Source organism: Pterocles gutturalis, unplaced genomic scaffold, assembly GCF_000699245.1.
Source record: "Pterocles gutturalis isolate BGI_N339 unplaced genomic scaffold, ASM69924v1 scaffold9630, whole genome shotgun sequence".
Taxonomy (NCBI): Eukaryota; Metazoa; Chordata; class Aves; order Pterocliformes; family Pteroclidae; genus Pterocles; species Pterocles gutturalis.
The window spans coordinates 375-14,943 of record NW_010140774.1 but is presented as its reverse complement, the minus strand read 5'-3'; the positions used below and the strand labels follow the sequence as shown (position 1 = coordinate 14,943).

The 14,569-nt window shown below is 36.6% G+C and overlaps 1 protein-coding gene across 1 annotated transcript in view; it reads right to left on the bottom strand.

The window, feature by feature from the left end:
* Positions 1-13,950, bottom strand: part of SMG1 (SMG1 phosphatidylinositol 3-kinase-related kinase) — a gene marked incomplete at both ends in the record, with an annotated part of 46,463 nt that extends 32,513 nt beyond the window's left edge. Inside the window, 12 exons of the mRNA XM_010083800.1 lie at positions 237-367; positions 856-1,125; positions 1,577-1,678; positions 2,246-2,470; positions 3,516-3,689; positions 5,299-5,396; positions 6,080-6,152; positions 6,247-6,372; positions 6,842-7,055; positions 7,819-7,877; positions 10,171-10,307; positions 13,908-13,950. Coding sequence (XP_010082102.1) covers positions 237-367; positions 856-1,125; positions 1,577-1,678; positions 2,246-2,470; positions 3,516-3,689; positions 5,299-5,396; positions 6,080-6,152; positions 6,247-6,372; positions 6,842-7,055; positions 7,819-7,877; positions 10,171-10,307; positions 13,908-13,950 — 1,652 coding nt within the window. The remainder of the gene's footprint in view (positions 1-236; positions 368-855; positions 1,126-1,576; positions 1,679-2,245; positions 2,471-3,515; positions 3,690-5,298; positions 5,397-6,079; positions 6,153-6,246; positions 6,373-6,841; positions 7,056-7,818; positions 7,878-10,170; positions 10,308-13,907) is intronic.
* Between the last annotated feature and the right edge of the window lie 619 nt (positions 13,951-14,569).

The following is a 14,569-nucleotide window of genomic DNA, read 5'->3' as shown; positions in this document are numbered from 1 at the left end:
AACACAAGACTTCTAATTCGCCTTTGAATAAAATGCCAAATTTTAAGCCAGGATATGCTTTCTGGGCTGAGATACAGACTCCCTGCAATCAATGAAAGTAAAAACTGACTAGGGTATGTTTGGGCAAAAGCTTAATTGTAATAGCCTATTTAAATCCATCTCTCCAATAATATACTCTATTCAGATGAGTCCATCCTACTACTATTAAAATACTGATGAATTATTAATCTTCATACCTGGAACAGTGTGAATACAATGTATAGAGTACTGCATACTGGACAGCAGGAAAATGAACTGCTATGTCACCGTGAACAATCATCAGATTTTTACTCAGTAGTGCAAACACAGTCGGCGAAAGGGCCCACATCTATAAAACAATCGCAACATAAGCAAAGAAACATAGTAAATAGGATCTATACTTAAGTGTAGTTTCCATACCACTAATTGTGACTATTTTCTTTCCCCTTTCTAAACAAGCAGTTTATGCTTCCATTTGGTAAGATCTAGAGTAAGTGTTTTCACACAGCTGATATACGACCAGAGGACATACCAAAGCTGATTTTATCTGTCTTGATTTTCAAAATAACTACTATGAGAATCTTAAAATCAATCCATGAATAACCCTAATAACATTTTCTTCCCTAAAAACTGCTTTTCATTATGCACCAAAATCCACCCATTCTGTTTCCCCTAAGTTTTAATACTGGAAATTTTTCTGTAACGTAAGTTAGGAAACCAACACCATCATTTTAGTTACGCATACATGCACTACTGGTGAAATGCATTATGGTACATACTAAGTAAAAGTGTTTTTTACACTTATTGCACAAACTTTATCTGTAGAGTTTTACTCACCCCAATTAATGAGTTTTTAGCATTTCCAATAGTACTTAGAGCACTGAGATCAAATATAACAACAAACTTTGCATTATCCACATTGAGTATACGCTTCTTGAAAGAATCATGCTGGATTTCAGAACAGGCCTCAGGAAGATGTAAGCTATAGAGAAGACTATTTAGAGCACAGGTCATTTCTCCTAGAATCAACCTGTAAGCAGTCTCCAAAACAGGAATGTTCTTCAGGCTCAATACAGCTTGGTATACAGCATGGGCTGCTGCAACAACCTTGAGAATATAAAATAATTACAGTAATAATTGATTACCATGAAATCATATAATACATTAATCACCAATGTAGAATTTAAAATTATGCTTCTATATCTATGAATAGCCTACTCTGATACACACACCTACCTTCAGTTTTCTGTAATTAAGTACTACTTACTTACAGAATCTATTAATTACTTTCTGGATCATCCACATAACATGCTGAGTATGAAAATTACATCAACTAAGGACTTCTCTGTCTGGTATGGTGGCCAGCTTACCAATCCCTTATCGAATCTAAATGCCAAAACCAAGCACAAGCTACATCTGCCTTTTCAGAAGTTTCATAGATATACAGTTAGATAAAAAAATATATTTAAGATTTTAAAAGTTTTACAGCTTAATAAATATATTCTAAGAAAAGCATAAAGGCTTTTGTAATAAACCTGTAGAAATCACCTACTCTTACCTCTTTCTCTTTATGATAACGAAGAACAAGTAGTTTAGACTCTGGTATAAATAATTTCTCCACAAATGATGATGGTAGTTTTGTATTTATTTGTTCAACAATCTGGAGATAAAAAACAAAATTATAAATACCTTTAACTGAGGTTAAGCTACCTGAACTAATTTTTATTAGAATAGGTTATTAAAGATTAATTAAAATACTGTTTTTCTAGCTTGTATACACTATATATTAGTAAAAACAGTTTCCCAGCAATGCAAGTATTTTGTATTTACTTCCCCAAATTCACATTCAGAGAATTTTTTCAGGCTTTAACAGCACAGCTGAGAGAGAAAGTTGCATGATTAATTCAGACTGATGTGGATTTAGGAGTTTGTAGCCTACATCCTAAGAGCTATGTTCTGAAGAAGTCTGACTTCCCAGGTCATGGCGTAAGTAGATAAATATAACATACAAAGCACTAAGCACCACTTTTTCAACAAGCCAAATGCATAAACAAGCTAGTAGCATAAGCTTTACAGAAAAGAATACAAGCATTTAGAAGAATTTCTTGATAGTGATCAGGAAGAGAAGTTTTAAATATTTATCTAATACACACACAAAAAGGGCAAGGTTGCTTAGAAAATAATATTTTCCAATGGGAAAACTGCAATAATAAAAATATGTACGAACCAGTGTCAACAGATTCAGGACTGAAATGATATAATCCGTGCCACAGGTCTGACAATTTTCCATTTGATCTAATCCATATGTGATGACCATGTCACAGTGTATGGTCATACTTGGATCTAGGCTGCCAAGTAAAACACCAACGCACTCATTGGCAGCTGTAAGTACAGCTTCAGAAAAGAATACTTGGTTTGCTGCAGTCACACATCTCATTACTCTGTACAGAACCTGCAAAATTAAAAACACACCTAAATTAAATTCCATTAAAAAGAGACAAAGACTGCATGCTATTTAATTATATTCACACCCATTTGATATCCTGTCCCATCACCTACTCTGTACCTTGCTAAATTCTGTCAATAGAACATTCTGAAAAATGCACATCATGGCATTACACTTCAGAAGTATAAACACAAAACAAACCTTCAACTGCCTGGTTTCCTACTCAGTTAAAGATCTGCAAAGACCTAGAAAACCCAAATTCATTATTCAGAATTCTGTTCAGTTCCAACTGATGTCAACAGAACTCCTCTTGTAAAAGACTGTTGTTTTTTTCCTTGAGCTTTTGTCACAAGAATCCAGTATAGATTAAGACACAAGTTACATAATTGTCTTGGCTTTAATCAGGAAATCCATGTACTTTTTTTATCCAAGAAGTTTTGTCCTCACAGAACTCTGCAGGGGCATAAATTCCAGTTGTACAGCTCATGCAGCAGCAACAAGATTTTGACTGCAGGTATTTTTATCTTTTTTTTTTTAATCATTCACACCCTTTACAGTTCCTGTTCCAGAAGTACAGCAGCTGCTTAGCATACTATATAATTTTATTGAGTTTACACCATCCCACACTATACTTTAGAACAAGAGGACTTTGCTATCACATTTGATAGATACAATTTCAGCATGGAAAACCCCTAAATTTTATAAAACTGAACTCATCATTTGAATTCAGTTTTTATAGCACCACAGCAATCTGTATAAATGATTACATTATGGTTACAAAGACAGATAACACAAGTATAAACCCAGCTGCATTAATTTAAAACATCTATAAAAAGTTACTTTCTGCTATATGACTCCCATGTGCCACTATCACAGTCTATACTTCAATAAAATTATTGTAGCATTTATTTGAGAAAATACATTTGCTCAAAGCTGAGCACATACATATTCACTTAAACTCACAAAGCCTAAATAAACTCAGTGAATAACATTATATGGCGATAAATCATGTCAGCAACAAACAAAAACAAAAAAACCCTCAAATTCTTACATCAGTTACATATGCTTCCGTAATTGGTGGTCCTCTAATGGGGCTGAAGCGTTCTCCGATACTTCTCACCACAGTACTGAAAACCCGAAGTAGTGCAGCCAGTTTAGGTAGTGACACTGAGGGAGGAGGAATATCTTCATCTACTGATTCCCCAGAAGCCACATGGCTGAGGTCCTACAACACAGGAGTTTTATAGATCAGTACACATTATTAACAGTGATGATACATGCATAAAAGATCAAATTTAATATTAAAATATTTAATCTGTTTTCCAGACATATTATAAATCTTATTCAATTATAGATGCATTTATCCAGTATCTCTAACTTCACATACATACGAAGATGGGATATAGGCACACAATGATGATGAGCAAGTCAGAGCAGTAATTAGATGATGCTCACTAGTTTAGCCACTGAAACAGAGTACTGGGGCTCTATCTTGCAAATTAAAACAGAGGCTTATGATGTTACTGGCCTCTGGAACAAAATCATCCCAATTGCCACACCATTACAACAGTTGTCTGCACACTTCTCCCACTCTCCCAAACAACTCCCAGCCACAGATTGGAGTCAGGATGTTCAAGTGGCCATTCCCATCACACTGTTCACATGCAGCTACCTTGACCATGAGTTTACTAGCAGGCTACTTTGTGCCAGCTGGCATCAGTGCCTGGGAACATTCCCAGAAGTGCTGATCTCATTACTATAGATATAGCCTTGGTCTACCCCACTGTGAGATGAAAACACACTAGCTGGAGCCACCTCCACTATGATTTAAGTTAACACACGTTATCTTAAAACTCTTCTGCGACTAAGAACATGCACATTGTCCAGTTCAGCAGACCAGCTGATAAGCAGCGACTTACTGCTCTGACTGATCCTTGTCAATTGTGTGCCTACAGTCACAGCAGCGCAGGTTTCTGTGGCCTTGACACTGACAAAGAGGTCTGTGAGCCCTAACTCTCAAAGCTGCACCATCAGAAGCCTTGGTGTACATGTAAATTCACTAATAAAATCAAATTATTTATTCTGCTTTGAGTGAAACAGATTATGCTGGGAGTACGATTTCAACCACAGGATCTGCATGTTAACATATATAATGTAGCATAATCTAGTTGCAAGCATATATACACGAGCACATATACATTAAGAAAAAGACAACACTTCCCCCCCCAAACCAAAACCCTTCCTTTAATGACAGCTTCAGATAAACTCTGTGCCGTTAACTAAGCAAAGATTACAAAGTCAAAACAAAGTATGTTAAATGAATGTGTTTTCGTTTTCTATCAGTTCCTGCTGCATTATTTCCTGCACAATATAATCTGTTACTTTTTTTAAAAATAAAGACAGATTTACCATTTAATCTAAATAAGCACTAAGAATCACTGTCCCCCCAGTAGTCACTACTTCTGAAAAACTCAGAAGTTGGACAATCAGAGAAAATACCAGGGAACAACCATGAAACATCTTCCCTGTAGCTTTTTAGAAATTAAGGCTTCTCCTGTTTGGCTAATTGTTTGTATTTTTATTATAACACGATATTCCCAACGACAAGGGCTGAAAGCCTGGCTATGACACTATTTAAGTAGTTCATGAGGATTTGTGTAGAATTGTCACTGTACATGCCTTAAGTATACTCTGAAATTTGATCCTCTTTTCCCCAGGAAAACCATATAATTTTATTTTCTTCAAATGCAATACATCCATAAGAACCACAGCTATGGATTTATTAAGAAATTCACAACAGTTAACTCTCGTATGTACCATAAAGTCCTGTTTACCTCAGCATAAGCTTCCATATCTTCTAAAAACTGGCCCAAGAGAGTGGTAGAAAAGGTAAGATCAGCCACCCAAAAGGGCTCCAAGCTCTGCAGCCATCCTGTATAAGAATGTCGGGGCAAGTAAAACAGGGAAACAAGGAAACACATGAAAACCAAATTTTAGTTGCATATTGCCATGGTAAAAGTTGCTAAGGTAAGAGAAGGTTATCTGCATGAAAATTTTATGATTAAGTTGTTACTAAAATAAATTGTATTTCCCTTTGTTGTCCCTTCAACAAATTAATTTTAACATTCAGTCCTGCCCCAGAGCAGTTGAAAATTAAGGACAGAATCTAGGACTAAGACACAGGAAACATAACAGACTTGTTGGGAATAACTCCAAGACAGCTGCTAGAACTATAGGAAGAAGCTTCCCAATTTTTTAAATGACAGTACAGTAACTTTAACACAAACATTTTCTAAAATTACATAAGAGAAAATACATTCTTCCACAAAGAATATATTAAAACCTATAAACTTATTAAAAATTGTTAAAAAGTTACACAAAACAACTGATGTTTAAATGTCCCGTAAATATAGCACCCCATTTTTCCATACATAGCATAAAATAGCAAATGCAAATTTACTAAAAAATTAGGAACAAAGTCTCTTATTCAGTAGCCAGAAACTCATTTTGGTTTTATGTCAACTTCCATATCAACAGGACCAGACTTTTGTAAGTAAACCCACATCATCTGCGAGCCAGAGTGAACTACACTAATGACTCTTTGGCCAAACTTACCAGATACCTGTTGCGTCAATGAAGGTTTCTGAGTGTGATCTATATGCCACCCAACCAGTATGTCCACTGTGTCCTGGAAAGCAATTTTCAAAAAAGGTTAACTACCCAATATGCTGTGCCAACACTTCTATGGAAGAAAGAAAATACAGAGGACAAAGTAAGCTTACCCTAAAATTGGTGCTGAAAATGTGTGGGTAGCATCGGGACACCAAAAGGATGCACTTGACACATTTACACAGTAACTCTGGTGTATCCACATTTTCTAGAATGGACTGCAGGCTGGTCATTACAAGCTAAAAAGGAAAGCAAAGCCACTAGACATTTCACTTAACTAAAACACATGAAAAAGTTACGCTACTAGACAGAGATTTATTCAGTGTTGAACGCTTTTTAACAAACTACTTTGATTCAAGCAACAGAAATACTCTTTCTGCAGGAAGAGAAAAATGTAAGAAGCATCACATATACTACAGGAAAATAAACATTTCAACTAGGCATTTGCTTGAGATATGGCAGAGCCAGGTTCGAGGTCTGAGGATCCTGCTTTCTTTAGTTCTTTAGCCACAGAACAACTGCTTGTTCTTTTTTTTTTGCTGAATCAAAGAATCCCATTCAATCAGAAAGTTCCCTCACAGTTATAATTATATTTACTTATAATGTATAACAATAAGCATTACTTATTGTTCATTCCAGCTTAAAAAGTTGATTCAAGCATTGCACTGTAAAAATCATTAATATTCCTGTTTTAATTTGTCGTCTTACCTGCATTAAAGATGAAAAGGCTTTCTTTTCTCCTACAGTCTCTAGTGCTTTGTAGGTTGCACACAAATAAAGAAGTTTCACCTCATCTTTTGTGGATGAGCTGAATTTGCTAAAAATCCATTTAAAGATCTTCTCAGCCTCGTAGCTCAGAGAAGCACAAAGAAGGCCAAGACAGCAAGCTCCTTCCTGTCTCAGTTCTTGAAGCAATTTGCTACTGTATTTTTGGGGAGAAAAGAAAGAAATGTGGAATCTCCAGACATGAGAGCAGAACAGAAGAAACCATGAACAAATTAAAATATTTTCTAAAGCAGAAAAATATACGCATGAATGAAGCTGCTTCTCCCCTACTCAGTGGCAGCAACGAAGAAACCAAAATAAAATTAATAACCTGAAATATTCTATTAAATATTATGTCTATGGAATAAATGAAATTGAATTAAAGTATGCAATAAATAGTCAAATCTACTTGCAAAACACTATCCAAGGAAGAAAATTGTTAACAAAAGGCTGACTTTGGGTAATAACACCAAACTAAACACCAAAAAAACCCCACACACCTGAGGTCCCTATACATACACTCTTAGTTGGATGCAAATTAATTAGATCAGGTTGCAAAAAAGTTCAATTTGCAAGCTAGACCTACCACAGCAGCGCACTACTACACCCAGGTGATTAAACATAGCTGAGACAGACTTCATATTACCTAAAATATAAAAGCCACCCTTGTGAATTCAAGTTCTCTCCATGTGAAGTGTACTCTAGACAGTCTAACAGTATTGTTGATGTGCCTAAGAGAGCCTTAACTCTCCCCAGTGCCATCCTGATACTGCAATTTGTCACATCCCTGAAAAAATTAGTGAATTAATTTCTTTCAACCCTTCCTCCCTCCACTCCATTTCTATACTCAAATCCAAACCTAATGCTGTCATCATTTTTCCTCTTTAAAGCCTTCAAACTGCTTAGTTTTTCCAGCTTACCTTTCATTAAGCACATCATGAATGGCAGTCAGGATATTATCCAGTTGTTTTACTAGTACCTATAATACAAGATATGTAAAAGGCGTAAGCATAATAACGACATGATAGCTTCTGCAAACTAGCTCCTGTTTACATCCGCATTAAAAGCGCTGCTGCCGATTCTGTTTGCTAATAGAATGCTATTATGCTTGGCCACCGCAGACTAGCATGAACTATATTAAGCAATACTGTAACATTATCCTACATGTTATATTCCATATTTATTTACAGTAGCCATGAAAATACACTGGGAGCCTGATGTCAAGGTTTGTTCTACATTTAGTTCTTGCTGATAACATTACATCACAAATCTAAGACTTGCCACTAGTGTCTACCAAAGATCCAGTCTCCTATACTAATAATCAATTGTATCAGCAGAATATTTAATTGATCAGATAATAAGATCTGAAGTATTAAAATTTCTCCTTAGGCAATTCTGAATTTCAGAGAAATAGGGTACTATTTGGGAGATGAAACATTATCAATGAACCAGTGCTTCTGAGTAAGCGTAACCAGAAATACTTGTTTCCTAATACGCACTGAAAAAAAAACACATTAATGAGTAGAGCTGCAAAATAATACATTAGCTGCAACTATATAAGATACTAACAATAAGTTTTCTTGATGAGTTAATAAAAAGGTTCATTCTCTTTTTTTCAGAAAGACACTCATCTTTAACACAGTGGATGCTATCTGGTTTTTGTTGTTAAGTTTTGAGCAACATCACTATTCTGGGGTGCGGGTGGAGAGAAAGAGGCCCACATGCTTGGCTCCCCAGAATTCATGAGACTCTTTAAAAGCGTGCCTGGTATCTGCAAAAGTGGCTACAAAAGAGACAGGAGAAGGCATCTATGCAACTCAGAAGCTGGAGCACAATGCCATTACGTGACAATGCCACTGCCTAGTGACTTTTACTACTTTGTTTTGTTGAACACACATTTCAGCCCTGAGAATGAAATGAACTCTTGCTAAACTACACCTCATAATGCCAAGAACGGCAGGAGTTACTGCCAGGCTAAACACTGTCCATTATAAAGTGTTAGGCTTGACACTGTCACTTGACATCTGATCTTGTTCTCATTAGTGAGCTGGGAGAAATCTAAAAAAAGTTTTCATTGATGAACTTTTAACATTCTGACCACTAACAAGTACAAAGTTTGTCATCACTGAGTCAGCTATTAGAATGGTAATTCAAATATGTGCAGAGATACCAACAAACCTAAATAAATCACAAGTACAAAAAAAACTATGGCAAAAAAATGCATTGAGGATATTGAAAGTAATCTAAAAAACCAACCAAAAATAATAGTGGAAAGCCACTTACTCCCCAAACCCTTATATTAACAAGGATTTTATTTCAGCAGAAAGCTGAAGTATTGGCTAGGCTTGCAACATGGTCTGCCTATACCTAGGTGCCGAGAATAGAAGAGTCTCAACATTGAAGTGTCATGCCTTTTGGAAAAGTGCACAATTGCTACTGGTTAATTAATATATAATGAGAGAATGAACCAACTTATACACATGGATAGCCCAATAACCCACTACTGAAATATCACAGCACTGCCTGTAAACGAGTGGCAGGGTATCAAACCATCACTTCTTGCTTTTTCAATACTTGGAGAACTCCTAAGCTCTCCAGAATAGTGCAGGAGATGTGGTAGACAAAGTACTCTTACTTCACGTCAAAATACGTAATAATAAAATCATACACCCACAGTGGGATACTTCCCACGTCCACCCCCAGATCCTTAGGAAACACCTGAGGATATTAGAGTTCAACAACCCATTAAAAAAAACCCGAAGATGTAATGAAAACAAAGTAATTTTGTTCTCTTCCCATAAAAGGGAATCCCCATACAAAGTTGTTAGGTACAAAGCTGAGTAACCCTAAGATGAGCTGTTCACAAGACCGTATAAATATCTGCATATTTTTAATTTATAATACAGAAACAGTTCTGGGACAAGACAACACGTTTTACTTCCTTTTTCCTCTATTTCCTTGTTGAAGGATCCAAAGGATATTGCTAAGAGCAGTCAAAAAAATCCAAATGCATGCCATACTTATTCCTACAGCTCACGCATCCAGTAGTTTGCTTTAAGGCAGTATGTCATAAGTAATCAAGCAATAAAAAATTCCCTGAGTGCCGGAAAAAGGACAGGCAATCCAGGAATACACTTTCCTTTGTTGTGGAAGGAAATTCTTTGTATAGAAGGTACTCCTCACAGACACATCCCAATACTCATTTTATAAAAACTGTCTTTCTGAAAATCTGAGAAGCACTCCAGTGCTATGGAAAAGTAAAAATTACTAACCAGTTTGTTTTCTGGTTGCTGAATGAATTCTTTCAATTGCTTTACAGTAGCCAGTCTTCGGTCTCTGTCGTCTTCCCGAGTAATCCTCCGAAGAAGATTTGACAGTCGAGACTCGTCAGAATAAGACAACGATCGCTCTGAAAAAGAAAAGGCAATTATTTATTTTCTCTGCAGCATTTGGTCAATATCTGTATTGTCTGAAACGTGTATCTCTGGACCCAATAGGTCACAACAGTAATTTGAGAAAGAGTAAAAAAAAAAATCCTCATTTGTTTTAAAGCTAATATGAGGAAAATAAAATGTAACATCTAATTTGGCTACCAAAATATTTTATTTCTTCCAGTGGACAGCCCAGTACCTGGGTAGAACTAAGTAGAACTGTTTTACTTCTAACCAATTCAGAATTTAGTTCCCTTCTACACAAATGGAACGTAAAAGGGATGTGCTAAGGTCAAAACAGACTTTTGACTGAATGTATGAACAAAAATAATTCAACAAATTATATTTAAAGAAAGCCTTGTGAAAAAACCAAACTGCTTCTTGAAGCAAAGAACCAGATTTAAGATCAATCAACCACCAAGAAACAAGATTTTCTCTATCATTTTGGCACAAGAAGAAAGATTATGAGTAGTCCTCCGACAGCTAGCAGGGTTCTGCTTTGGAAAAGGAAACAGATCTACTCTTGAATATTCTATTGAGGAACAAAAGTATAAACTGTGCAGAGGCTATTGATTTAAGTGGATCATAATACAGGAGAATTAGCATCTTCCTAAGAAAACATTTATTTTAAGTTGCCCAACAGCCCTATTGATACCAGTGAAGGTCACAACTCCGTTTACCTGACTTAGGTACCGACTACAGTGAATTCATATGAATAATTCATTTTCTTAATTTGCAAAAAAGGAAGCAGTTTCTTTTGAAAAGTTTAATATTAGATGTTTCATGGGGAATAGAATTAAAGGATTCATGGAACGTGATGAGGTTTTCTTAGTCACCATGACTCTTCTGAGAACACTGAAGACAACTACAGACAGCTTTTTTCTCTGGTATGTTACACATCCATCATCTGTTGGGAGCTGCCATAAAGACAACCTGGTCATAATGGGAAGGTTATAATGGAAAATTACTGACGGAAGATGATGTCTGCCAGCCTGGGAACTGCTAGCCTGAGAACCTGGCCTGGGAACCTGGTGCATCCTTGAAGGACAGCTGGGTAGCTAAGAACCTGAGACATCCCAAGATATGCTTGATAAAGGCAAAACCAAGAGACTGCAACAACTTATTGTCTGGAAAGGTAAAAAATAGACTGTAATGGTGGAAAACATCTGGGGAAACAAGAATCTGCAACAGCTACTGGCTGCGCCTGCCGAAAAAAAAGAGACTGGGAAAGCAAACACTGGTCTGAGAAAACAGCATCATCTATGGACTGTTCCAGGGGAAAAACAGGAGTTAGTAAGAGCTGCTGATGGCTCCAGGTGGCTGTGTCCTATGCCCCCTTATGTCTCTAACAATATAAAAGTAACTTGCTTTCTACCCAAAATGGGGCTTCTCTCCTAGACCTCTCCCTGCAAGGACTTTGCTACACGAGATCTCCTGGACAGGCCAGACCCTCACTGGGGATGCCTGGCTCTGTGATCGGAACATCTGTGACATGAGACTTTGTCATCAGTTGGCACCACTCCTGGTAGAAGTTTGGCAAGTGCTGTACTGTTAACACTCTGAATAATATATATAGGCATATATTAAAGTAATTAACCATAAGTATATACTTGCTTTACAGCGGTTATTTGTAGTAACTTGTAATAAAGAAATTTAGGAAACAAAAACCTTTGCGTCCTTGTATACTACAGAATCTTATGAACCCATCCACAGGCCAGCAACTCTTACAGGTCATGACATCTACAGGAGAGGAAACCTTCCATATTGTGGTCATGAAGCATATTCACATCCTTATTTTCATGTCTTTATTTTTTGTATTTTAAAAGAGAGTATGAATAAAATAGGCTTTGACAATCTGTTTCTTGCCAGGCACCAGTTTAAGCAATTAATTTTGAAGACACCTGACATTCTGAAGGATTAGGCAGGCTTAGCAAACATTAAAATAGCAATGAGTCTAAAGGATCAAATCTACATTTCATTCCTAGCTAGAACAACTATACAAGACACGTTGAGATGTTATCTGACAGGCATTAAGAGCACTTCTTTTAAGAAGTTACTGATTTTACAGAAGACTAAGGCATACATATCAATTTAGGAAGAACTAAGGTTCTTTTCCCTTGCTTTATCTGGAAGCCACAGTCTCCAGTAGTGGACGAAAAGCCACATGTCTGGTGAGAAACGTACAAGGAATCACCATCAGCAAACACACCTTCTGAAGCAGTATCTGAAGTCTTCCTGAGTGACGGTGTCAGACTAGTAACTACAACTCCTGCTAGAAGATGCAGGATAACTTGCATCTGAAGATCTCCTTGCATTTCTGCCCAGAGTTGAGCTAGCAGTTCGAGCCCAAGGCTTGCCTCTCAATGTTCAATTCATAGCCAAACTTCAGAAAGCTGGACCTAGCGCAGTTACCCCCCAAAAAAATTTGATCAGCCCTGGAGAAGAAAGCAAAGGAAGAATGCAGCCTGCCCAGGGGTGTGCCATGTTTACCATTTTCTTTAAAACCTGAACAGCAGTAGAAGGTTACCAAACCAGGAAAATAAAAATATTTTTTTAAAGTTCAATTTAAGTGGAATAGATCAGAAACAAAACATATGCAAACAAGAATTAAAGCTATTTTCAAGCTTGGTTACAATGGAAATTAACACAGACTAGGGTACACAAAATAAAAAGTGCAACTACTATTCATGAATAATTCTACATAAGAACTCTTCGGCTGGGAAAGTACTATGTTCTGCATTACTGAATGTACCTTGAAAGCTTAAACTGAACTGAATCTACACACACTTCTTTCACTATTAGACTGTCTATATATGATGCCTCTCAAAACAGCAACTTAAATCTGTCCTTGAATAATTCAATGCATTGGCCACCCCATAATACACTCCTTTTCCAAGACAACAGATGTGCCTCACGTGAAAGAGAAAAGTCTGTTCTACAAAACTGCTACAGCTGCACTCTGCCAACACTAACCTGGGCCAGGAAGGCACAGTACACATCCCTTTTCTTCTGTCACCCCCAGTTTGCACTGATCTCTGCCCCTCAGCAAGCATGTGGGAAGCTACGCCAGCACAGCGGGGTTAGGTCACAAGAGACAGTGCTCTTGGAGGGCAAACCAGGATGCAGCGGATTGGAAAAAATATTTTTTCCTGAAATATATTTTTACTAAATAAATTTTAATAAAAATATTCTAGATCTTTGCAAGGTTCCTAAAAAAGCCCCCACGCCCCTAAAAAAGTTGTTTGACTCTTCAGTGTTACAATGAAAAGTCAACAGTAAGCATAAGCCTGGAATTAATTAAATCCACAACTTAAAAGTTTTTAGTGTTGTCTTTTCTGTGTTGTTTTTTTTTTTTTGTAATCTCTTCATGGAAAACTAATTTATTTTGAAATATTATTGGCTGTTCTACATACAAAAAGAATCCTAAAATCAGAACCGTGTAAATAAAACTACTACCACCAAGGTTACTGGTATGAGACACACATTGAACTGCTGCTAGAAGAAGATACACTGTTCAAAGCTCTATTAAAAGCAGTTTTGTTTTTATTCAGTCAATATCTGATGAACATTGGCATTACCCCCTATTAGAGTGTTAGCTGTCTCTTGAGCCACAATGATAATCTGAAAATAAAATAAAAAAGAAGAAACTAACCAAGAGCATGACTGATGCTCTACTAATCAAAGCACTAGTTCATGAACACCTGTATGACTTCCCCTTTCTGAAAAATCAGCAAGCTCTCAGCCACATGGTAACACAGAAGACTCTTATTAATTGCTTAATGCACACACTGACAAACAAGAAAATATAAAAGAATTTAAAATATAAGATCCTGTTGCAACATAATCCCACTGTATTTTGAAGATTATATGAAAAATCAAAATGACCTGCTGAAACCTACAACCAAGGCAGCCCAGTTAAAAAGGAAAAACCCTTGAAATCTGACATCTAGAGGACACACTATGTACAGTAACATACAAATCACAGTCAGCGACTTCAGTAATCCAAAATTACAGTTCCTAACATATTAAGGATTAAAGAGGTGCTCACCTAACTTGAACAGTCTGAATTTTCTGCCAGTATTAACAGTAAATTCACACACAAGCCCACTACCAGAAGTATTATTTGCAGAGTTCTCTGTTAGACAATTCTCTATTTCCTCTACATAGGCATAATTTAAGACACTAAAAGGACTGAATAATTTTCATATTAAGGCACCAGAAAGGGATTATAAAGCCTGAG